The 24,622-nt window shown below is 45.1% G+C and overlaps 1 protein-coding gene across 13 annotated transcripts in view; it reads left to right on the forward strand.

The window, feature by feature from the left end:
- Positions 1-608: 608 nt before the first annotated feature.
- Positions 609-24,622, forward strand: part of PTPRT (protein tyrosine phosphatase receptor type T) — a 1,128,767-nt gene continuing 1,104,753 nt past the window's right edge. For all 13 annotated transcript variants that reach the window (XM_032295649.1, XM_032295654.1, XM_032295655.1 and 10 more), the window contains exon 1: positions 609-853. In XM_032295649.1, coding sequence (XP_032151540.1) covers positions 766-853 — 88 coding nt within the window. In that variant the 5' untranslated portion in view covers positions 609-765. The remainder of the gene's footprint in view (positions 854-24,622) is intronic.

Consider the following 24,622-nt stretch of genomic DNA (forward strand, 5'->3'; position numbering starts at 1 on the left):
GTGTCTGCGCGCGCGCGCGCGGTCTTAGATGAAATTCTCATCTCAGGGTGTGCCGGAGACCCCGGCCAGCAGCCGCCTGCCCCAGCTTCGGGCAGATGCCCCTCCCCCTTTCGCAATTCACTTGGCCTCTCATCTAGAGTTGAGAGGGCTGCTCCTTCCCTCCCTCCTCTCGCCACCGAACCCCCATTCACCTGTTCCCCACCCGGAGTTCAAACGGCTGCTCCCGCTCCCTCTCCCCGCACCGCCCCCGTACCTGCGCCCCCACAGGGCAGACGGTGCTTGGCTGAGCGGCGCGGCGCGGGGCGGAGGCGAGGACCCTGCCGGTGGTGCGGGTGCGGGGGTGATGTGTGGACGCGCGTGACTGTGCCCGCGGCCCGAGCCAGTCGGCCTCGGAGAGGGTGCGCGGGGGAGCCCGTGTGCCAGCCGCGGGCGTGTGCCAGGCGCGGGCGTGCGCGCGAGGGTGTGTGCACTGCCGAGGCGGAGCGCCCGGGCGGGCGGCGGCGGCGGCGACGGCGGCGGCGGCGGCGGCGTTAGGACTCGGGGGACACCGCCCTCCGCCCCCCGCGTCCCGCCCCCGCCCAGCCTCCCGCCTCAGTTCGCGCCGCGCCTCGGCTCGGAGCGAAGCGGCGCCGGCTCCAGGAGCCCGAGCGGAGCCAGCCGCGCGCACAGCCAGCAGCCGCGCCGGCGATGCGGGGCCGCCCCGCTCCCGCCCCAGTTCCGGCCCCGGCCCCCGCGGGAAGGGGCTGAGCCGCCCCCGCCGCCCGGATGGCGAGCCTCGCCGCGCTCGCCCTTAGCCTGCTCCTGCGGCTGCAGCTGCCGCCGCTGCCCGGCGCCGGGGCTCAGAGTGCCGCAGGTGAGTGCGTCCGCCCGGCTCCCCTGGGCTCCCCGCTCCTTCCCGGATGCACGCGGGGCCCCCAGCCGCGGGGACCCTCGAGGAGAAAGTTGTGTGGGCTCGCGGGAGCGCGGGGCCCCATGGCCGGAGTCCGGGTCTCAGCCTGCAGGCGCAGGAGGCCGCGTCCCGGCGCGCCCCGGCCAACAAGCCCGGCTTCTCGCGTCCCTCGGCGGCCCGCGTTTGGCGAAGTTTTCCGCTTCACTTTCCTGTCGCCCCCCTGGGGCGGGAGTAACTTTCCGCGGTTGTTGCGAATATCTCCACTTGCTGCCTCCCACTTGTCGGAATCTGCCACTTGAGTGTTTGGGGCGGCGGGACGAGGAGTGGCGCGGACGCCCAGGGTGGAGCGTTGTCTCCCGGGCAGCTCCTCGGGCAGCGCGCGCTTTTAGTGGGGAGGACAGGTCCCCCAGCAGGCCGAGGCTGCCGGGGCGGTGGCTTTTCTTCTCTCCTCGGAGATACTGGAAGCTCGACAGGGGCTCCGAACGCGTCGCTCCCCTAAGCAAGCGGCCGAAGGCGCGGGTGGGGATGTGTGCGCGGATGACGGAGCCGCAATACCTCCGCCCTACCCGCTAGCTTTTCTCCGGGGTAGCTGGGCGCCCTTCTTGTTGAGGCCCCTGGAGGGGAGTGGATTTGACCCGTGAGCGCGTCTGCTCCTGAAAAGTTCAGGGGACTCCTATTTGGGTTTGGCCGCGGGAAGGGGGTGAGCAGAGGTAGTTCCCCAGAATAGGGGAGCGAGGGGTGCCCTGACGGGCTCCTAAAGGCACGCTGGCGTGTGCTGGAGAGCATCGCGGTCCAGGGTCTCCACATCACCAAGCCCCTCTGCGGGCAGTTTCCAGCCCCAGCCCCCCAAGAGTAGCGGCGGACGGAAGGAGAGAGGGAGGGAGTGCTGCAGGTGTACTTCAACGTTCAAAATCACCTTGAAGTTTCTTAGCACCGATTGCTTTTGGTGTAACCACGGCCAGGTGGCTGGGATCGCGGGGATAGGCTGAGATCAGCCCGTGGGACGCAGGAACAGGCTCGTTTTGGCTCGCTCAGCAACAGCTGTGCCCTTTTATTATTTCACCGAAAGAAGGAAAGAAAGAGCAGAAGAACGAACCTGTTGGGAGGTAGAACGTCTTTGCACAGGCTGCGTCTGAGGCTAAGAGCCGCTGGAGGGACATTCCGTTGGAAATGCGTTAGAGCCTTCCTTGCTTGGTACTAAAATGGAAACGGAATAGGCGACTTTTACGAAGGAATAGCCTGTTTCTCTGGCTGGGGAAGTTGTTGGGTGACGAAGACACTCCTTTTGAGGTGTGTGAAGCTGAAAGGTTGGATTGGCAAGTGAGAGAAGAGGGATAGCCACGGCACCATTCTAAAGATGGTGCACAATTCTTGTTTTCCTCATTTTGGGGTGTGCGTTAGGTGTGCTAGGGAGGGAGGGGTGCTAGGGAGGATGCCCGGGGCACTCCTGGGGACCCAGGCATGACTCATGACTCAGATTTTATATCCTCTAAGACATGACCGGCCAACCGCACATTAATACCACTCACGTTCTCGCGGCAGAAACAGGATCAAAAATATTCCATCACGGGTCTCATACCGTTCTTGGGTAGCAAGCGGTAAAACCCGTACCGGCTCGGGAAGCTGTCCAGTGCTGAACGCCGCCCGTTCCGGATGCTCCCGCCAGGTGGCGCTCGCTCACAACTATTAAAATGCAAATCTGGTTGCTTTCACATCAGGAATAGAACTTTTCAATTTTTAAATGAGTAATGTGTTTATTCAGCAGCCTTTTGTTAAAACACTTAGAGAAGTGTGAGGAGCGAGCACCTTTTCTTTGTTTACTCTTCAGAACGCAGGAGAAAGAAAAGAAATCCTGGAATACGGTTTGGGAAGAAATCTGTTAAGGCACTGTGTATTTCTTTTGGGTCTACCTGGGCAGAGTGGCTTCTGCAAACCCACTACATAGCATATATTTAGCAGGTGGCTGCCTTTGTGCCAGGGGCCCCTTCAGCGAATGGGATTAGCTTGTATTGGATATTTGGTGCATTCTAAGCCTTATGCATTTGTAGAAATGGGGATTTTCTGTATATGTCTGTACTCTCCTTTCCAGTTTAACAGCAACTAGACCATCTAAATTGGATTAATTTTTTTTTCCGGGGTTTCTCATGAACATCTGTATTTGTCAAAACAATACTGTAAACGTTGACTTAAAAAATGGACCTATTTTATTCCTAAATTCAGAAATTCTTCGAATTTCAATTCTAGTGTAAATATGACAGTAACTAGATTTCCTTTAAAGTATTTTATTTAAAACTTTTGGCGAGTTCGGATAAATACATTTTAAAACTAAGTAATGTGCTCTCCATGTTCTTTTGATCTGAAAATTCCCAATCTTGAAAGCAATTTCAGTTTGTAAGCTTACATCCATGATATAGTTGTGCTAATGTGTTTTGCTGTAACATGTTGGTCACAGTGCCCAAAAGTCAGGGGCAAAAGCTTGTCATCAAAAGGCAATTTCCTTTTTCCTTACTCTAAGGCATATTTCCTGAGCCATGACAGTTTTTGTAAGGAGTGATAGCAAAAAACAAACAAAAAACATTTTAAAACAGCCTTGTAACAATGTGGCAAAATACGATTTAGGATGGGGGAAGAGAGAGACAGTTAAATGAATAAAGGGATAATTAGTTCATTTACTAGTGGGTTTAAGAATCCATATATTGAGGGCAAAAATGGATCTTATAGGGGACGAACTTGCAATTGCAATTGTTATCAATGTAGTCATTTAACTCGATAATCACTGCCAGGTACCTCTGGGGAACTGTTAGCAGTACAGTCGAATTTTACTTTCTCTCATGGATTGCTTGATTTGTTTCCTAATAAAAGAACAATTAATGTGCAAACCTGGCTTACATTCTTTTCCAGCAACAATCGCAAACACATAGTAAGAGCAGACCATCTTCCTGGGTTACAACCCACTCTCTTTCTACTCTATGTAATTTCTTCTTGCTTTTCCTCAGCACAGCTTGGGCAGGTGCCAGGCTGCCAGCTGAGACGGTGTTCCGTGTAGTAGTGTAGCTGTCACCTTTCATAGCCATGATCAGAGGACATTACAGCGTCACTCTTTCAAGCATGGGATACTCCCATGACTCCGTGACAGTGTGTTGCTGTGGAAACAAGAGCAGTGCTGTGTAGGTGGTGGTCCTTGATAAATATTTATTGATGATGGTGAAGAGATGGTGGAGTCTCATGGCAGCCATACTGGGGAAGGGGCAGGGGAGTTTAACTCAGGAGGCAGCCTGGTTTAGAGAAAAGAGTATGAGCTTTGGCCTCCGAAGTCTTCAGTTCGAATCCCGCCTCTGCTTCTTTCCAGCTGTACTAGCTTGGGCAAGTCACTTGCCTTCTCACATCCCAAGCTTCTCATTTGTAAAGCGAGGATAATTAAAGCTGTCTCGCTGGACTTTGTGGAGACCAAATAAGATGCCATTTGCAGAGTGAATGGAAGACCGTCTGGTACATAATAGGTACTTCGTCCCATGAGGAGTCTTGTCTGTTACTTACTTCAGCACAGGTGCATGTGCACAGGCGGGGGGTGGGGGGTGGGGCATCAGTCTTATGCTAAGTAGTGAACTGACCCTGAAATGGCTGGATTTCGGTGTTGATTTTGTCTCACTCCGTCACCCAGGCTGGAGTGCAGGTGCAATCTCAGCTCACTGCAACCTCTGCCACCTGGGTTCAAGCGATTCTCCTGCCTCAGCCTCCCAAGTAGCTGAGATTAAAAGTGTGTGCCACCATGCCCAGCTAATTTTTGTATTTTTAGTAGAGACAGGATTTCACCATGTTGGTCAGGCTGGTCTTGAACTCCTGACCTCAGGTGATCTGCCGCCTCGGCCTCCCAAACTGTTGAGATTACAGGCATGAGCCACTGTGCCCACCCAGTTTTCTTCCTTTTCTTCTTTTTAGGGGCTTGATTCCCTGCAACTGTTTTTACAAAGAGATTGCCAATGAAATTTGCCAACAGATGACACTAGTAAATCTGGCCATTCAAGGATTTAAATAGGGAATGCTTACTTTTAAGCCTATTTTACCCTCTGACTTAGAACTGTTGATAAAACACAAACGGTTACGTATTGCAGAAGGACACGGTATTTGGATGTATTCTGTTTCCCTTCCTGCACCTTCCGTGTCCAGCCTTCCTGGCTTTTGGGCTCTCTCCGGTACTGTTCCCTAAGCTAGAAATCAAGTACACAGCGCTCTGGGGCTGTGGGGGAAAAGATACTTTGTGCCCTCGATAAACAAGCAAAGAATAAAACAAATCGAGGGTCACGGCATTCCAATAAACAAATTAAAAAGCTATGAGATCATTGAGAGGAAACCATGCCTGACAAGTATAATAGCATTTGCAAACACATTGCAGAATTGAGTCCAGAAGGCAATACTACGTAGATATTAGGAAGCTGTTAGAGTGTCTCATGAAATCTTACAGAATGGATTCAGATTAGTATGGAGAAGAAGAAAGCCACGTATTTTCAATAGATTAACAACAATCAGATGCAGCCACAGGGACAGGGATTCATCAACAGTGTGTGTCCAGGTGGTTTAGGTTGACCGGTTGGGATCGTGGGTTTCAGCATTTGATATGGTCCTGCTGGACACTTGTATTTGCCTGTGAGAAGCAGAAATGAGCACGATAATGGCATTTATTTATTACCTGTTGGTATGAGTTGCAGGTACTAAAGAGGATGCAGAGGGACCCAGTGAGGATTCTAGATATAGTTTCCAAAGGGACCTACCAGAAGTCAACCGTGAAAAATGGGAATTGATGTATCAATAAAGCGGGACAGGGAAAAAGTGAGGTGTCAGTGAGGCGTGGTCATCATTACGGCTTGCTTTATCCCCAGTGCGAGCATTATTTCAGATTTCAGTTTGTCCTTCCTAGCTATATCCACAAGGAAGGGCTGTGCAAAGCGCCGTCGGAGCCACCTTCAGACTGGTAAGTCACCTGGAAATGGAAGCAGACCCACAGCCACGCAGACTTCATTTTTCTCATGCTGAAGTCAGGCTGCTGAAGTACATCTGATACACAAACACGTCCCCTGGAGCATAAGTGGAAGAGATGCAAAGTCTCACATTTCTTGACTATTCAGCTTACATTTTTTGTTTGATGCTACAGGGGAATCAAAAATGGTGGAGCCACTTTGGTAAACAGCTTGGCAGTTTCTTTAAAAAGTTCAACAGACACTCCCTATAAAATCCAGCAATTCCACTTCTAGGAATCTACTCAACAGATGTCCGCAGAAAGACATGAATGTGAATGTTTGTAGCAGCATTATTCACGGAAGCCGAAACCTGAAAACAATCCAGATGTCCATCAGCCGGCGAATCCATCCGAGGGAACACGACCAGGAATAAAAAGGAGCGATCTGCTGATACAGGCTGCGCCCTGGATGGGCTTCGAGAATGTTATGCTAAGCAAAAGAAGCTGGATGTCAGAGACTGCATGTTTTATGAGATGCACAGATAAGGCAGATCTACGGAGACAGAGAGCAGGCCAGTGGTTGCCTAGGGCTGGGCGTGGAGCAGGGGTTTACAGGAAGCGGGCCTGAGAAAACAGTTCGTGTGCTGCTCTTAAGAGATGTTTACAGGCTGGGCGCAGTGGCTCACACCTGTAATCCCAGCACGTTGGGAGGCTGAGGTGGGCAGATCACGAGGTCAAGAGATTGAGACCATCCTGGCCAACATGGTGAAATCTCATCTCTACTAAAAATACAAAAAAAAAAAAAATGAGTTGGGTGTGGTGGTGCATGCCTGTAGTCCCAGCTATTCGGGAGGCTGAGGCACGGGAATCGCTTGAACCCAGGAGGCGGAGGTTGCAGTGAGCCACACGGCACTCCAGCCTGGGGACAGAGCAAGCGAGACTCCATCTCAAAACAGCAGCAGCAGCAACAAAAAAGAGAGATGTTGGCAAACTCTAACTTTCTTGACTTGAAAACTGGAAGGTGGTGATGGTTGTATAACTCTACATTTGCTAAAAGGTATAAAATTGTACCCTGACGATGGATGAAATTTTATGGCTAAAGCTATTAAAACTTTCGTTTGACTTACATGTAAATCCCAGCTCCCTAATGCACTTGTGATGTGGCCTTGATAACTTACTTCAGTGCTCTGAATCTTTATTTCTGCATCTGTAAAATGGGACTACCAATGCCTCATTGCTGGAACAGCTGGAGATAATTCTTGTAAATTGTCAAGCCTGGTCTCCGGCACAAAACAGGCATCGAGAAAGTGGCATTGCTATGATGTATCTCTTGCTAGTTTCCAAAATAGTTTGTTGTATTAGCAATTTGCAAAACATTATCTCTCGCCTTTTTAAAGGCTCTTTAGACTGTGAATTAAATCTGTGAAGTAGCATTTTTTTCCTCCTCATTGATTTGGCCAAAATTCAAAAGTTTAAGACTATCAAGACTTGACAAGAATCTGAGCAATTAGGTAGCTTTGTTCGTTGTTGAGTAGTGAAAATTGGAACAGCCTTTCTGAGTGCCAATTTGGCAATGTCTATTAAAATTAAAGACAGGAATAACTTTTACCCTGAGTATTTTGGTAGGATATGGATTGGTGGGGGAGAGAATAAATCATTCATTCATTTATTTTCTCATTGAGCTAAGGATGTAGAAATTTAACAGAAGAGTAACAGCGCCTTGGATCAGGAGCAGATACAATTTATTTTTTTCACCATTGGTTTCCTACCAGGATGAACAGAGAAGACAACTCTGCACCAGTTCTGTCTCTGCCTTTGTAGGGGCTTCCATCAACATCCAGGAAGAACTTCACACTAATAGTTCAAGTGCTGCTCTTCAAAGATGTTCGCAAACCTTGGCAGCATGAGTGGTGGCTCATGCCTGTAATCCCAGCACTTTGGGAGGCCGAGGTGGGTGGATCTCTTGAGTCCAGGAGTTCAAGACCAGCCTCGCCAACATGGTGAAACCAACTCTACTAAAAATACAAAAAATTAGCTGGGTGTGGTGGCACATGCCTGTAAACCCAGCTACCCGGTGGCTGAGGCTCGAGAATCACTTGAACCCAGGAGGCGGAGGTTGAAGTGAGTTGAGATTGTGCCACTGTACTCCTGTCTGGGCGACAGAGCAAAAGTCTGTCTCAAACAACAAAAAAAAAGGGATGTTTTCAAACTTCTAATTTTCTGGGCATCATGGAGCTTATCCTCTTCCTTGGAAGAATGCAGTACTGCCGACTACATGTCCTGCAGTTATGTTCTAGTTCCTGCTTCCCAGGACCTTGGAAACCTGCGTTTTTTCAGACCACCCCTCATTTGGTTTTACTCCCTGCTTTGTCCTGTTGGTTCTAGAACCAGACGCGAGACCAGAAACCCATTTCTCTGGGTGGTCCCTGACCTCATGGTGGTGGCTATATAGTCATCCCTTAGGGATCACATCACACATTTGTCTCTTTGTAACTGAGCATGAATGAATGAGTTCACTTTAGCAAGCAGGACAGGAGTCTTTTTTCTTTTGAGTTGGAGGCTTGCACTGTTGCCCAGGCTGGAGTGCAATGGCGTGATCTCAGCTCACTGCAACCTCTACCTCCCCAGTTCAAGCGATTCTCCTGCCTCAGCCTCCCGAGTAGCTGGGATTACAGGCGACTGCCACTACATCTGGCTAATTTTTTTTTTTTTTTTTTTTTTTTTAAGTAGAGACGCGGTTTGACTATGTGAGCCAGACTGGTCTCAAACTCCTGACCTTGTGATCCACCCACCTCGGCCTCCCAAAGTGTTGGAGGTGTGAGCCACCATGCCTGGCCGCAAGCAGGACTCTTAAAAACAGTGCTTCATGTTGAATCATCACTAGGTACTAGGTACTAGTGGCCTTGGATGGTCTTCCCTGATTGGGTGACTTCCTCTGATTGACTGTAATTATGCTTTTGTGTGTGTGCTGCTTGTGATCTCTTTGGTCGTTGGGAGCTCCTTCAAACCAGGTTCTTACCACCTCCAGACCTCCTTGAGAGAGTCCTTATTTTCCTGTGACAACAGGGATTTTCAGGCCCACGTCTTGATTTGTAGTTTGTTACTATTTAAAGATCCGTGGTCCCTTTGTTGTGGGGACATCAGAATCTGGTTGCACAGTTTTGGTGTTTGGTTTGAACACTGTCATACAGAAGGGTAAAATGGAAACAGCCGGTGACATTTGGGATAGAAAGGAAAGATGTTTTATTTATTTATTTTGAGACAGAGTTTCTCTCTTGTTGCCCAGTCTGGAATGCAATTGCGTGATCTCGGCTCATGGCAACCTCCCTTCCCGGATTCAAGCGATTCTCTGCCTCAGCCTCCTGAGTAGCTGGGATTACAGGCATGCACCACCATGCCTGGCTAATTTGGTATTTTTATTAGAGATGAAGTTTCTCCATGTTGGTCAGGCTGGTCTTGAACTACCGACCTCAGGTGATCTGCCTGCCTCGGCCTCCCAGAGTGCTGGGATTACAGGCGGGAGCCGCTATGCCCGGCCGGAAAGATGTTTTAAATAGCATATATTTACGATTATTTATCTCTTCAATTTTGTAAAGTTAGCTCAAATATGATAACTCATTCATTCTAATTAAAAATAATTTTGTCACTTGCCCTACTGTGTGTTTAAATGAGTATTGCTAAGAAGTTGATGTCACCATGTCTTTTTTTCTGTAACATCTTGGAATTGGCCTCCAAATGCATGGGTCTGGTGTCAGGTCCAGCGTCAGGGCCTGGCTGTCCATGTTTCTTTCTTAGGCACCAACTTTCTGAAAAGGAAAAGCAAGCCCAGTCCTATTCTAAAGGAGCTATGTTAATTGTCAATAACAAGTTACTGCCCCAATGCAGTGGCTACAGTCAGTTCAGCTTGAATGGGACAGGATCTGCTTCCAGGTTCACTCACGTGGCTGTTGGTGGGGTTCACTTACTACGGGCTCTTGGCTTGAGGACCTCTGTCTCTCATGAGCTGTTTGCTAGAGGCCGCCCTCAGTTCCTTGTCACACAGTCCCCTCCATTGGACAGCTCACAGTGTGGCAGCTGGCTTTGTCAGAGTGAGCAAGTGAGAGGGCTGGAGAGAGTGTGAGCAAGACAGAAGTCACAGTCTTTTGTTACCTGATTTGAGAAGTGACGTCACATCGCTTTGTCACATTCTATCAGAAGCAAGTCACTAGGTTCAGCTGACACTCCAGGGAAATAATTGTACAAGGAAGTTGTCTTGGCATTCTGGAGAGAAACAGAACCAATAGGCTATAATTAGAATATATAATAGGGCATATATGTTATATATCACATTTAAAATATATATTATCTATTGGTCAGGCGCAGTGGCTCATGCTTGTAATTCCAGCACTTTGGGAAGCCAAGGCAGGTGGATCACCTGAGGTCAGGAGTTCGAGAGTAGCCTGGCCAGCATGGTGAAACCCTGTCTGTATTAAAAATGCAAAGTTAGCCGGGCATGATGGTGCATGCCTGTAATTGCAGCTACTCCGAAAGCTGAGGCAGGAGAATCGCTTGAACCCAGGAGGCAGAGGTTGCAGTGAGCTAAGGCCACACCATTGCACTCCAGCCCTGGTAACAAGAGTGAAACTCTGTCTCAAAAATATGTGTATATGTAACGTTACATATACAACATGTAACGTCACATATATGTAACACCACACACGTAACACTACACATACAACACGTAACATGCTATGTAACACATACCACATGTATGTTACATGTTACATGCCACACATGCCATATATGTAACACGTATCACACTACACATGCCACACATACATATGTAACATGTCACACCTATGCCATACATATGCAACACATGTCACACATGCAATACATCACCCAATGCAACACATGCTACATATGCAACACATACGTGACATATGTAACATGTAGCACGTGATGTATGTTACATGTGCAACACATGCTACACATGTAAAACACATGCCACATACATGCAACAAGGCACCACACACGCCACATATCACACACGCAACACATGTAACACATGCTACATATATGCCACACGTGTCACATGCATGCTGCATCACACACTATATGTCACATGTTATTGCATGCACTTTTGGCATAATCATGTTACATATATGTACTTATACACGTTACATGTAATTATGCGATCATTACATATATGTCACACATGTAACATGTTATATATTATATGCATATATGTAACATGTAACATGTGTTACATGTGTTATATATTATATGTGTGTCTATGTATATGTGTGTGTGTGTGAGAGAGAGAGAGATTTCTTATAGGAATTGGCTCATGCAGGTTTAGAGGCCAAGAAGTCCCACAGCCTGCAAGCTGGAGGCCCAGGAAAGTTGATGGTGTAAGTCTGAAGGTTTGAGAATTTGGGGTTGATGGTGTAGGCTCTGGCCTGAGTCTGAACACCCAAGAACCAGGACCACTGATGCCCAAGGGAAGGAGAGGGTGGATGTCCCAGCTCAAGCCAAGAGAGCAGATTCACCCTTCTCTACCCTTTTGTTCTTTTTGGGCCCTCTATGGTTTGGAGGATGCCACCCGCATTGGGAGGGCCATCTGCTTTACTCAGTTCACCAGTGCAAATGCTGATCTCTTCCAGAAACACCCACACAGACACACCCAGAAATGACATTTTACCAGCTATCTGGGTATCTGTTAGCCCACTGAGTTGACACATAAGATTAACCATCACAGACACGAATGCCAGGAAGTGGAGGTCATTGGGAACCATTTCAGGAGCTGCCCACCACAGGAACCTGAAGTCACACACAAGTGTAGGAAACTTAGTTTCTTGTAGAAAAATACAAATATAACCTTTGAAGTGTGTTCAGATCTTTTAATTTTTTTTTTATTTTGGGGGGCACTGGGGTCAATTCAGTGTCAGGCTTTCACTGTTTAAAAGCCTTAGAATAGAGAGGTTTAGTGTCTCAGAAGGGATTTAGTTTAAATTCTATGAAAGTTATTTAGGCATGTCAGAAAGTAAAAGTGAATTAATATGAAGATCCATCAGAATACTTTTCAATCTTTACCCCCAAAATTGAAGTACTACTGTGTTTTCATAAGACTAAAATTTTTATACCAGTATCTAGGTTCCACTAAAACCAATTTATAAAAAACATCAATAGATCAGGGCTGATATAATTTAGCTGAAATTTTGTCTTTTATTACATTTACTTATCTCAGTTTTTAAAATTAGTGCTAGTTTTAGACCTTTCTAACCCATTTCCAGAGGTTTAAAAATGGGCAATTAAAGAGTCTGATGTAAACATGTAGGTTATTATATGGATTGAAACATGTCATGCTTGATCTCCTGGTTTCGGTCGTGCGGCAGTAGTGCGGTCATCACAGAAGAAACTGTCACAATATTTTTCTTCAAGGGAACTGTGTTTAGGGACCCAGGAGATCCTGCATTGAGGGAATGATGTTTTGTCAAAATCTAAATGGGCTGACCAGACATGGGACTTCTGGTGGAGATGGGCTTCACGAATTTACTGGTTTTCACAGCTTAACTATTTGATTAGGAGGTGGTGGTGATACCAAAGATCCCCACTGTTCTTGTCTAGGCAGCATGTGTATTTTGGTAGGAGAGGCACCAGCATAGGATGATCCCGACCCTAAGCCCTTTTGAGTCATTTCCACGAGGTGAGCCTGGGAAGGAGAGTGCTAAGACTCATTTAGTTGACCCTTCGTCTGCCTTGGGGAAGTGTTTGGCCTCCACTTTCAGGGGCTTGGGTTTTGGAGCAGTTTGCTGTTTATTACCTGTCGCTTTCAGCCTTGCTGCATCTGGCTGTGCAAGGTTGGGTGCCAGGCTCTCCTCCTGGTGTGAGGGGGTGGGGTACGATGTTCCAGGTGTCTAGGCCAGGGCTGCTGGCTGCTGTTGTGTGGAACCTGCACACATGTACCAGGCCTGGGTCAAGGAACTTGTTCTGCTCTGCTGTCCCAGCTTCGACTTCAAAGCCATTTCGTGCTCAGTCCTTCTTCTCTTTCCAGATCCAGAGCTTTGGATGTTCTGACTGTTACATGTTTCTTTTAGTCAGTGAATCTTTCCTCTGCCTAAGATTGTCCATTTACCACCTCTTAACCTTTTGCATTATTTTTTCACCTTTGCAAATAGAAAGTGTGTGTATTGAAATGGGGGAGTGGCTTTCGGCTCAGAAACCACAGCTTTAAGCCAAGATTCTTAAATCAAATCAGGGGTCGCAGGGTGGGTGTCAGGAATGATTAGCTATTTTCCCAGAGCTTCGGCCTTAAAGAAGCCAGGCACAAAGCCAGCTTCCTCCCTGTGTCTCAGCTGGCTCCAGTTCAGGGTGGTTATCTTCCCCTAAACAAAACTGTCTGGAATGAAGTAGAGGCCAGCTGTCTAACACTTCAGTTGCAGTTTTGAGATCATTTTTATTAGGTTAACTAAGGAGCAATGGAACCTACTGGAAAAGAGGAAATACACAGTTTTCAACTTGTGAGATGCTCAGCTTAATCTTGCAAACACCTAACCAAATCCAGGTACCACTACACCCTTGCTTCAGCAGAAGTTTTATCAACTTTTTCTGGGTATATTTACCAAGGTGAATTTTCCATCTCAATGAAGTTCTTTAAGCTTTCCTCTTGGAAGGTCCCTGTTCCACGTAGAAAAATATTTCTGGGACTTGAACCTCTGAACACCATTTCTGGTGGAAAAGTGCAATTAATTTGAACAAATTCCAAAGTTACTGATGCCTTTAGAAAGCATACACATATTGGCCGGGCACAGTGGTTCACATCTGTAATCCCAGCATTTTGGGAAGCCGAGGCGGGTGGATCACTTGAGGTCAGGAGTTGGAGATCAGCCTGACCAACATGGAGAAACCCCGTCTCTACTAAAAATACAACAAAATTAGCCAGGCATGGTGGTGCATGCCTGTAATCCCAGTTACTCGGGAGGCTGAGGCAGGAGAATCGCTTGACCCTAGAAGGCGGAGGTTGTGGTGAGCTGAGATTATGCTATTGCACTCCAGACTGGGCAGCAAGAGCAAAACTCCATCTCAAAAAAAAAAAAAAAATGTATACACATATTTTAAAACAGGATTTTTAGTTTAAAACTGTAACTTTGGGCCAGGCTCCTGATGGGTCACTTTTTTATTGAAGGTTGTTGAAGTCAGATTTCTTATCCTTATTATCCTTTCCTCTTACCACATAGGAAACATTTAGCATATATTTAAATTTCTCGGTGTAAGTCTCTCTGAGTTGCAGTTGTTGTGCCTGAGAGTTGGCTTGATGAGCATTGAAGCATTTCAATGGAATGGAGACATTCCATTCCCATTTCCTCACACCTCCACACCCTCGGTAGGTACCTGTCCCTGGAAAGCTGCTGACCCCCTGTTCCACCTGGGATTCTAGGGGTCTTCGGTAACTTTCCCATTCTGGGTTACGTTTTCAGATGTCTAATTTGAGAAAATCATTTTGTGTTACATAGATTTTTGGCTCAAACTTCAGACATTTTCTCCTCCTGGGGTTTCATCTTTTTTGGAGAGCCTTAGTTCTAGCCACTGCGTTGGCTCACACAAAAGATTCCAGGAAGGTTACCTTGTGCTAACTGCGTTTGTTCCAGCCATCTTTCACTATGTGTCAGGTCCAAATGGATGGAGGGAGAAGATCCATGGATAAATTCCACTAGACTCAGTTCCTTCCCCCAGAATTCTTATGTTTCAGGCACATTTTCCTCGTGTCCTACTTTGACATTCTGAGCCCTGTCCAAAATCTGGCCATTGTGGTGGGCTCTTCAGGTCTGCCCCTCTTCTGCCACCACTGGTTAATTGCAGATGGATTACAGATGACCTGGCAGGGACCTTATATGTGCTCCCAAACTTCTGTACCTTTTTGATTTATTTAGCCAAAAATATAGGCTATTATGGGAATGCAGTGACCACACAGGGCGGAAGCAGATGTTATATCTTGGCTGGCTTTTTCTGGCCTTTTGATTTACTAATGAGGTGCTAGTGACTTCAAACTAGCAGAATCCTCGTCGTATGTAGAAGCATCCCAATTTTTTCTCTGCCACTTCCCTTTTCTATCAACATCTTGGATGATCTTATACTAATAATCTGGGCATCTATTTAAGGACTGCTTATGAATCTCAGGATTTTATGGTACACGAACCAAACTCAGCATCTGCAAGGCCACATATTCTTCTGTGGAAAGAAAACAGAGCCAATTTAATGGATACAACAATCAAATATGTATTACTAATCAAACTATGTAAGTTTGTGTCAGCATTAAAAGCAGAACGGAAGGCTACTCTTTAGAAGAGCCATGGGAAAAACAGAACTAGGATGGTGGCTGAAGGGCATTTTGGCTTTGTCTGTAATATTCTATTCCTTTTGAAAAGGAGAACATACTTTAGGAAAATTTGTTAAAATTAGTTGATAATTCTTGGTGGAGAGGAACATAGGTGTTAATTGCACTTCTCTTTGTAATATTTCTGCATTTTAATTATTCCTTTAAAAAGTGCTGTCTGTTTGAGGCTGCAGTGAGCTATCATTGTGCCTCTCACAGTCATAGCCCAGGGTCCCGTTCTTTTGCCATGCTGGAGTGCAGTGGCACAGTCCTAGCTCCAAGTAGTGTTCTTGAAATTGAAGATTTATTAATAAGGCACAGATAATACAGATTTTAAATATATGTACAGTTTTCTTCTGTCATCTTTACAAGCCAAATTTAGATTTTATTTTTTGTACGGAAGGCCTTATTTCAGAGTTTGTAAAGGATTTCTCTCGGGAATCCTAACACTCCTGCATCATACACAAGAAGGGAAATGGAGAGCATTGTCACAGACACAGGGAGACATTTGAACGGGAGCTCTTGAGGCCCAGTGGAGGGCACCTTCTTAGCCATCAGTTCTATCCCCTTTTTGCACCTCCTTCTCTCTCCTGGCACCTCCATGGAGGAGATTTCCTTGCACCCTAAATAGCAGAGATTCGCTCATAAGACAGCCTTTGGCCTTAGGTTTGCCTGAAGCCTCAGAAAGGCACATTCGACTCAAAGAATAATGTGCAGTCTTTTCAATGTTTAGAGATGCCGTGGACTTGGGCACACTCTCCCCATCTCTGAAATGACCAGATGATTTCTATGTTTCTTAAAGACTAAAGTTCTAGGTCTCTGACTTTAGGATTTTTATTTTATGTTCTGAAAATAAATTATTGGAGATGTTTGATAAATATTAAATGTGTTTAATTTTTTGACACTACTCATAGTTTGTTTGTTCGAAAGGAATAAGTTGTGAAATCCCAGGTCTAGGAGATAAAGCAGTCTGTTTCCAGGATTGTTCATTTCCAACAGCGACTCCCTTAGAGTATGACAGCAGGGATTTTCACTTTCCTGGGAGGGAGGTTTCTAAACCTAAAAGAGTATACAGAGGAGAAGAACATTTGGCTCAAGTTGGAATGGAAAGTAGAAAAGGCAAGAAAGGGAGAAATCATTTGGTGAAATGACGGATGATGGGTGATAATAATAGGGACCAGATTCAAAAGTTATAAAAATCACAGGTGCAGCAGGATCTGCAGACTATGAAGGATCCAAACTGAAAACCAGGGGAACAAATGCAGGAGACGAAATGACTACCAATTAGGAAACACTAACTTTGTTACGTGCATTAAATACTGGTAGTGAGCCAGTGCTTTTCAAGGGTTTTACTATCAGTCCTTGAGTTTTCATAACACTGTTATGATGTAGGTACAGTGATCAAAACTGAGGAACAGAGTGGTTAAGTAGCAAGCCCAAGGTCACACAGCTAGTCAGTGTTGGAACTTGACTTGAGCCAGAACAATTCAAAGCTATACTCTGTGTTCTTGGCCATTACTTTATGCTCTCGTTGTCTGGCTTACTTTGTGCCGTGTGCTATGCAAAATTCATGCTTATGGGGAAAATTAGATCCTGTTTGGAATTCCTGGGTGGAAAGCCTCACTTCAGAATTTTCAATGAGCATGTATTTGGGGAAATTCTAAGACTTCATTTAATTCTCACGATGATCCCATGAGGCAGACACAGCAATCCCATGTATCAGATAAGATAATTGGTTTCATGGAGGTTCAAGGGCTTGACCCCAATCACACTGTGGTCATCTCATTCAGAGTCCAGGTTCTTTATTATTATTATTATTTTAATTATTATACTTTAAGTTCTGGGGTGCATGTGTAGAATGTGCAGGTTTGTTACATAGGTATACACATGCCATGGTGGTTTGCTGCATCCATCACCCCATCATCTACATTAGGTATTTCTCCTAATGCTGTCCCTCTCCTAGCCCCCTACCCCCTCCTATCCCTCCCCTAGCCTTCCACCCCTGACATGCCCTGGTGTGTGATGTTCTCCTCCCTGTGTCCATGTGTTCTTATTGTTCAGTATCCACTTATGAGTGAGAATATGCGACAGGTTCTTAATCACCATGTGATGTTGAATATTAGATTTTTGTGGGAATAAGAGGTGCAGGAGAGAGAGACTGCCTTTCTCAGAAAGAATGCCCATCTCCCCCACAAGTGAGTCTCAACTATCGCACTCATACAAGGGGGCAATTCTGAGGGGAGGACCCTCACCTATCCTGGAACAGAGGTTGAGCCCCTAGATACAGCTGCCCCTATTCCACACTGGGGGCCCAGCACCTGAAGGTGCCGTATACCAAATCCCAGGGTCATCCCACACTACGGACTTTGGACCTCTGGGGCTCCAGCAAGCACAGCAGTATAGGAAAACACTTCTGGCTAGACAGAGTTAGCTGAGTTCACTTACTCCACAGGACAGCCATCTTGTGGATTTAAGGCAGGGGATCATTATTCCAGTTTTACAAATGAGAGGTTGAAACCAAGGCGTCAGATGGACGGCCTCTGAATTTGTAGGATGCATCAGGTGTTGAATGTCACAAATTTTGCTGCAAGAATCTCTGATTCTGAGATATAAGGGCCTGCATAATTTTATCTCAGATTTTCCAAAGGCACCAAACATCTCACCATTGACTTTTTCATTGTGTGCTTTAAATTAAAGAACACGTAGATTCCCCTCTCAGTTTCTGCTCTGTGGCTGCAGTGTTAGTGCTTGGTCTCTGCTGCACACTTTGGTAGTTCTTGGCTGAATCTTCCTTATCTTCCTTATGGAATCAGATCTGGGGCAGGTGGGTCCATCTGCTCTGTCATGAACCAGGTAGTGGTTAAGAGTGCAGGCTCTGATCTCAGACTGTGGGCTCAAGTTAAGGCTGTGCTAATTTATAAGCTGTATGTATGACCTTGAACAAGCTTCTTAAGCCCTTTGATCCTCGATTTTATCATCTGTGAAATGAGGCTAATAGTAGTAACTTGCTTGTAGGATGGGTGTGAGAAATTGATGAGGTGATTTATATAAAATGCTTAGCAAGGAACTAGGCTCATGGAAGGTGCTCCATAAACACTAGCCATCCTTGGTGATAGTGCTGTTGCTGGGAGTTCGGTGGAGATGTTATTAATGCAAGAAAGTGTGAGAGTGCATGGCTGGGGTGACCAGTTGTCCTCGATTGCCCAGGATGGAGATTGTTCCTAGGATATAGGACTTTCAATGCTCATAGAAAATTTAGGAAGGTTTGAGATGAATCAGGATGAGTTGGTCATGCTAATGCTCATCCCAGGCCCATAAGCTCTGTTGCGAGTGGTCTCACTGCACAGGCCGTGCAGGTGCTTGTGAATTGCATACGATTTATATTTGTGTAGCAAAAAAGATTATCGGATATTTGACCTGCATCTTATAGCTAGCTGTTACCTTAGGAAGAAATAGAAGAGCTGTTTGTCAGTTTTGGAAATTATCACCACTGGTGGAGCTGTCTGGGATCTGGTGGAGCTGTCTGGGATCTGGTGGTGTATCTCTCTTGATCTTAACAGAAAACAGAATTCAACTGCAGGGTGTCAAGACACTTCAACAAAGGGACTATGCATGTGGTGGGGTTGAGGTTAAGAGAACTCACAAGGGATGCTGAGGCACTTGGAGACTAGGACTAGTGGGAAGCCTCAGTGAGGTTTTGCACCCTTTAATTTGGAAAGGGGCAAGGGGAGGGAATTGTGTTAATGGAGCCCTTCTTACTGCTCTAGGTTCCCGGAGGCTACATGACCTTGGCTCTTTTGCACTCTGATTTCTGACTGAGTTTAGTGTTGGCATTTGGCACTGGTAGGAGATGGTATGGCAGGAGGAGGGGGGTTAGGGCACTTGTCCTCTGCTCCTTCTGCCTCACTGCTTTCTGGTATGGTTGTGTTCCTCAATGGCAGTGGTTCTCAAAGTGTGGTCCCTGGACAAGCAGTGTCAGCATCACCTAGGAACTTTTTCAGAAATGCAGAGTTTTGGGCTCCTTAGCAGATTCACTGAATAAAAAAACTCTGGTGTGGGACCCAGAAATTTGTGTTTTAAATCCCCTTCTGGTGATTCTAATGGATGTGAAAATTTGAGAATCGCTGGTCTAGAGAATAAAGATACACCATTAATTCTGGGTCGGGTCTTGGGCCAATCAAGTCTCTTCTCTGGTCTGGAGATCAGTTTTCCTCTCAGATAAGTAAGAGGGAGCTTTGCTCTCTCCAGCCCTAACATTTAATGCTCTAAAGTGGTCTTGTTTATCTCTGTGTTTATTTTTCTGGCTCTTTTCTGCTGGAATTTGTAAGCATAATCATCAGTATTTTGTTCTTTTCCCTGCTGATCCCCGTGCCCAGTGCAAGTCCTACACATAGTTGGTGCTCACTTAATGTTGAGTAAATGGATATTTAGTGATTTCTAGGATCACGTTCAGTGATTTTAATCTTGAATTGAAGGTTCTGTGTTCTGTCTGGTATAATAGTAGCTGTTTTATCTTAAATCTGTCAATCAGAAATCTCAATTTGTATTTTCATTTTCTAAAGAAAAACAAGAATTTATTAACGAAAGAATACTTAAAGTACCCTCTGTGTGCCACAGGCACCTTGATACCTGTATGTATGTCACACATTATCCCATTTAATCCTTATAAAGACCCTGTGAAATTGCATTACTATAAAGAAACGGACACTTAGTGAGGTTATACAACATACGCAGTCACATAACTATGAACTGGATAAACCTGTTTCCACCCAGCTATGTTCATTTCCAGACCAGCATTGTCTCAGTTTCAAAGCTGTGAAAGATTCAGAAGAATCAAAGATTGACTGTATTGTCAAAGAATAGTTTGCCTTTAATTGTATCTCATCTTGGGTCACTCACCATGTTGGAAAGAGAAGAGGCATTGGAGTCAGACAGACCTGAATTAAAATCCCAGCTCTTGCCACTTACTGAGTCTGTATCCTTTGGCAAACTACTGTGATTTTTTGAGCCTAGATTCCCTGCTGTCAATGGGAATAATTCTGCCAGTCTGGCAGGGGGTGATGAAGATTTCAGAGGATGCATGTCAAATACCTGGCGAGGGATAGTAGCATTGGTAGTTATAATATTACCTTTTGGAGAATGGCTTACTCACATGGGTCATGTGATACATTTCAATTTGATGGGTGGATTTTAGTGTTCACTTCTTTTCATTAGGAAAATTTACAATGTGACTTGAACTTACAGCCATCATTGGAGGTATTTTCATCTCTGTCTGGATGGGCTCTGAGGTCAGACTGTCTGGGATTCTTAATCGTCCTTCTTACTCTTTCTGTATCCTTGGGAAAATCAGTTAACCTCTCTGAGTCTTAAATTTCTTTATGTAAATAATAGTGCCTAGCAAATGGGAATAATAGTACCTATCTCATTAGATGGTTGTGAGCATAACGTGAAGTAACATATATAAGATGGTGAACAAAGAGTGTGGAAATGATGATCATGTTTAAATAGGAATTTCCTTTGTGTATCAAATAAGGAATTTCCTCTGCATGTTGAATATATACCGAGGAAATGGAATATACTGAATATATACAGAGGAAATTCCTAATTTAAGAGTAGAATGCTCATGGTCTCATTGCTGTTGTGCATTAGACATGCAGATACACATCAACACTTGTGGGTGGGTACCAGGTAAGGTCCTAGATGGAAATAGGAAATGGTAACTATATACCAGACATTGTGTAAAAAGTCCTTTCTTATGCAGGACCCTGCAATGTAGAAGACTTGCTTTCTGATGTACTGTGTGGAACCTAGAAGGAATCTAAGAGCCTCTGAGCCACCAAAGAGATAGTAAACACGCAAAGTTCTTGTTTCCTCCCGAGGAGAGCCTTTAGTCTCTCCTTTAGTGGCCGGCAGCCCTTACTTTACCTGCAATTCTAGCAAGTTTTAATTTGATTTCTGAGCCCAGAAGGTTTAGAAGGAGGAAGAAAGCTGTTCCAGGGAGGCATCCTTGCAGTGCTGATAAATAAAGGGGATGATTACCTGATTACTGGAGAAGGGGAGGAAGATTGGTTTACTGTAGTGGTTCTTTAGAAGAAATCAACCTATTCTTTTCTTTTAATCTATTCTTTTAAATTTGTGGAAGCTTATGATAATGCAGTGAGAGGTGTGCAGAGGGTTGACAGCATGTGACTCCTGGGTTAGGATGACTTGAGAAATTCAAATTGAAATGACAGTTTGGACCCTGTATTAGTTAACTGTTGCTGCATTGATACCCCCCAGTGTTGAATTAGGAGGTATAAATGTAAGAAGCTGTGATGAAAACTCAATCAACTCAGTAGCTGCAGCTGCTAGTATGAGGGCTAAGCATGCTCTTCTCCTTGGAAGACCCCAGAGGCCCCACCTTACTGCTCTGCTGAGATGTGGTGGCAGCTATGACAATGATAATGTCAGTAAAAGAAAAAATAGATGTGGGCTCCCAATACAATAACCGATTATATTATGGATAACTTCTGAGTTATAAGAAAAGGTGAAATTGTTTGCTCTAATCGCAATGATTCTTTTTAGAGAATGCTTTACACAGTATTTTCACGCATATCATTCCATTTTAATCCTTGTTCTTAACAAGTTCTGTGATGCTTTTGCAGATAGGAAGCTGGATCTTAGATGGTTTAGAGGACCAACCCAAGGCTGCACAGGAACTGAGGGTTGAGGCAAGGCCTGAAACCTGCTTTTTAGGTTTTTAACCTGGGTTGCACACTCTGGCCTCATTCCATCATGGAAGAAGGCAGGGAAGTTTCTGGAGCATTTTTCAAGGCTTCCTAGACACAGATCTTCACGTATCTGCTGTGGGGGTTAGCATGATGCCTTCACCCTAATGAACTCTGGATTGAAGTATTTGGAGCAGTACATTGAATTGAAGAATCAACTTAGCTAGTTGGAAAGCTCTTACTATCATAAAGTCAAGTTTTCTTAGGAACCAGTTGAATGAAGGCACGGTGGGATGAGCACGTAGGAGGAAATACATAAAAAGGGGCACAGGTAAAAGGGAGAGGGAAGAGGTCCCAGAAGAACATACAGAGGACAGTTGTGGGGCAGGGCACGTGGTCTGCAGGTATGGCTGAGTCACTCCAGGATGTGTTCTTCTCTCTTTCCTCTAACTCCTTTGATTTTGCTTGGTCCTAACTCTTCAGGGAGAGTGAGTTTACAGCTTAAGGCTCATAGTTAAAAATAACTTTTATTTTTCATGAGAGATTCATATCAGCATGGGAAAAAATTCTTGTGCAGTATGGGCTTTGATAGAAAATAATGAGACAGCCGCTAGAGGATGCCCCACCAGAGGATACCCCCTTCCTCCTGATGTCATTCTCATCCAAATTGGGAAGGTCCATGGCTCAGAACCATCTCACTGCATTCCTGGTGTGAGGCAAGACACACCAGGTACCGTCATTATCTCCTTCTCCTGGACTCAGAGATGGCTATGACATGGTTTAATTTTCCTCTTTATTTGCATTGAAAAGGAAGATGTGGCAATTGACTTTTTTTGTTGGAAGAAAGGGATTGAGATTGGTTTACTGTAGTGGTTTATTTTTAGAAGGAATCAACCTATAATCTATTCTTTTAAATTTATGAAAGCTTATGATAATACAGTGAGAGGTGTGCAGAGTCTTGACAGCATGTGGCTCCTGGATTAGGATGACTAGAGAAATTCAAATTGAAATGACAAGCTGGGCTCAGTACTAGTTAACTATTGCTGCATGACCAATTACCGCAAGCCAGTTAAAACAGCACACATTTAAAAAATAACAACATTTAATATTAAATAAAATATCCCAGTTTCTGTGGGTCAGTAGTCTCTGAGCACAGCTTAACTGGGTCCTTTGCTTTTAATGTCTCTCATAAGGCTGTTGTCAAGGTGTTGGTCTAGGGTGTGGTCTCATCTGAAGGCTCCACGGGGGTGGATCTGTTTCCAACCTCATGTAGTTGTTGGCAGCATTGAGTTTCTTGCAGGCTGCTGGGCTAAGCATTTTAGCTCCTTGCAGGGGCTGTTGGCCAGAAGCCACCTCAATTGCTTGACACGTGGGCCTTTCTAACATATGTGGGCTTGCCCCATTTCCTGAGCAAAGGAGACAGTCTGCTATATTCTTGCTAATTGTATAGCAGGACAGAAGTCATCTTACGTAGCCTAATGACAGAAATGATATCCCATCACTTTTACCATGCTCTGTTGGTTAGGAGCTAGTCACTAGTCTAGCCACATTCAAGGGGAAGGGATTATATCAGAATGTGAGCTCTGGGAGGTGAGGATCACTGGGGCCATTTTAGACTCTGCCTGCCATAGACTCATGTCTCAGCTCCCACCCCACCTCTTTTTGCATTATTCAGAGCCTTGTTACAGTAGGCTTTACTTCTATGGACACAGGAGGGATTGAAATTCAACTAAGAGGCTAAAATTGGGGGCTGAAAAATTCTGATAGATTTGATCTGGTTACTTATTTACTTTGGTTAACTTACCAGTTGTCTTGAAGAGGATTTGAAATGCATGACTTCCTTTCTTTGCTGCTATATGTCTAAGAAGTTGTCATTATTTATTTCTTGTGACAGTTGAGGGAGCCTAGTTTGAACTTCGTCTAGGCTAACAAGGGTTGAAAGCCCTTGGATTTTTAAGAGTTCCAACTTGTAAAGAGTAAAGGCTTTGCTGAGTTGACTAATATGGCTGCACCCCCCTCTCTGCTGGGGTGTGGTTAGCTGGAGCTGAACTGCTAGACTAAGTTGAATGTCAGGATGCCAAGTATAGTCTATGAACCAATATGTACGTCAAGCCAGGCTCTTGACGGGACATTGGACATTACGATTCAGGATGGGCAGTCAGAGAAACACAGGGAAGCCTAAAAGGCCCAAGTCCTTGACAGGCTTTCCTCTCATGTAGGGTAGAATTGACGGGAGGGAGAAACCACACTTTTCTTTATTATTATTCATTTATACCCCCAGAATTGAATTTGGACTTTACAAAACCATTTGAAGCTATGGTACTCTGATGTCTGCCAGCCATGAGGCCAGTTTTTCTCTCTTACGCCCCCTTATCTGTACAGCTGTGATTGAATTTTTCTACAGTTTTCTCTTATATTATAAAAATGAGTAGAAAATGGAAATGTGAAAATGCTGGTACTCATGGTAATACATTTGAGGCAAGGATAGAGTCTGTCAGATGTACAGAAAGTATTGACTGTTTAACTTCGCTTGGTTACTGGCCAGATGACTTCACTTGTGAAAGGAAAATAAAATGAAAGAACACATATGAAATCCTAAAAATGTATCCTCAGACATCGTGTCTCAAAGGCCATGTTTAGTGATGGAAGAAAATGAGAAAATCTTTAAAATTATGGACAGAGAATCAACATTAAAGAAAAATAAACCCTTCAGTGGT

This window comes from Sapajus apella, unplaced genomic scaffold (genome assembly GCF_009761245.1).
Source record: "Sapajus apella isolate SASKATOON/1434 unplaced genomic scaffold, GSC_monkey_1.0 scaffold33, whole genome shotgun sequence".
NCBI lineage: Eukaryota > Metazoa > Chordata > Mammalia > Primates > Cebidae > Sapajus > Sapajus apella.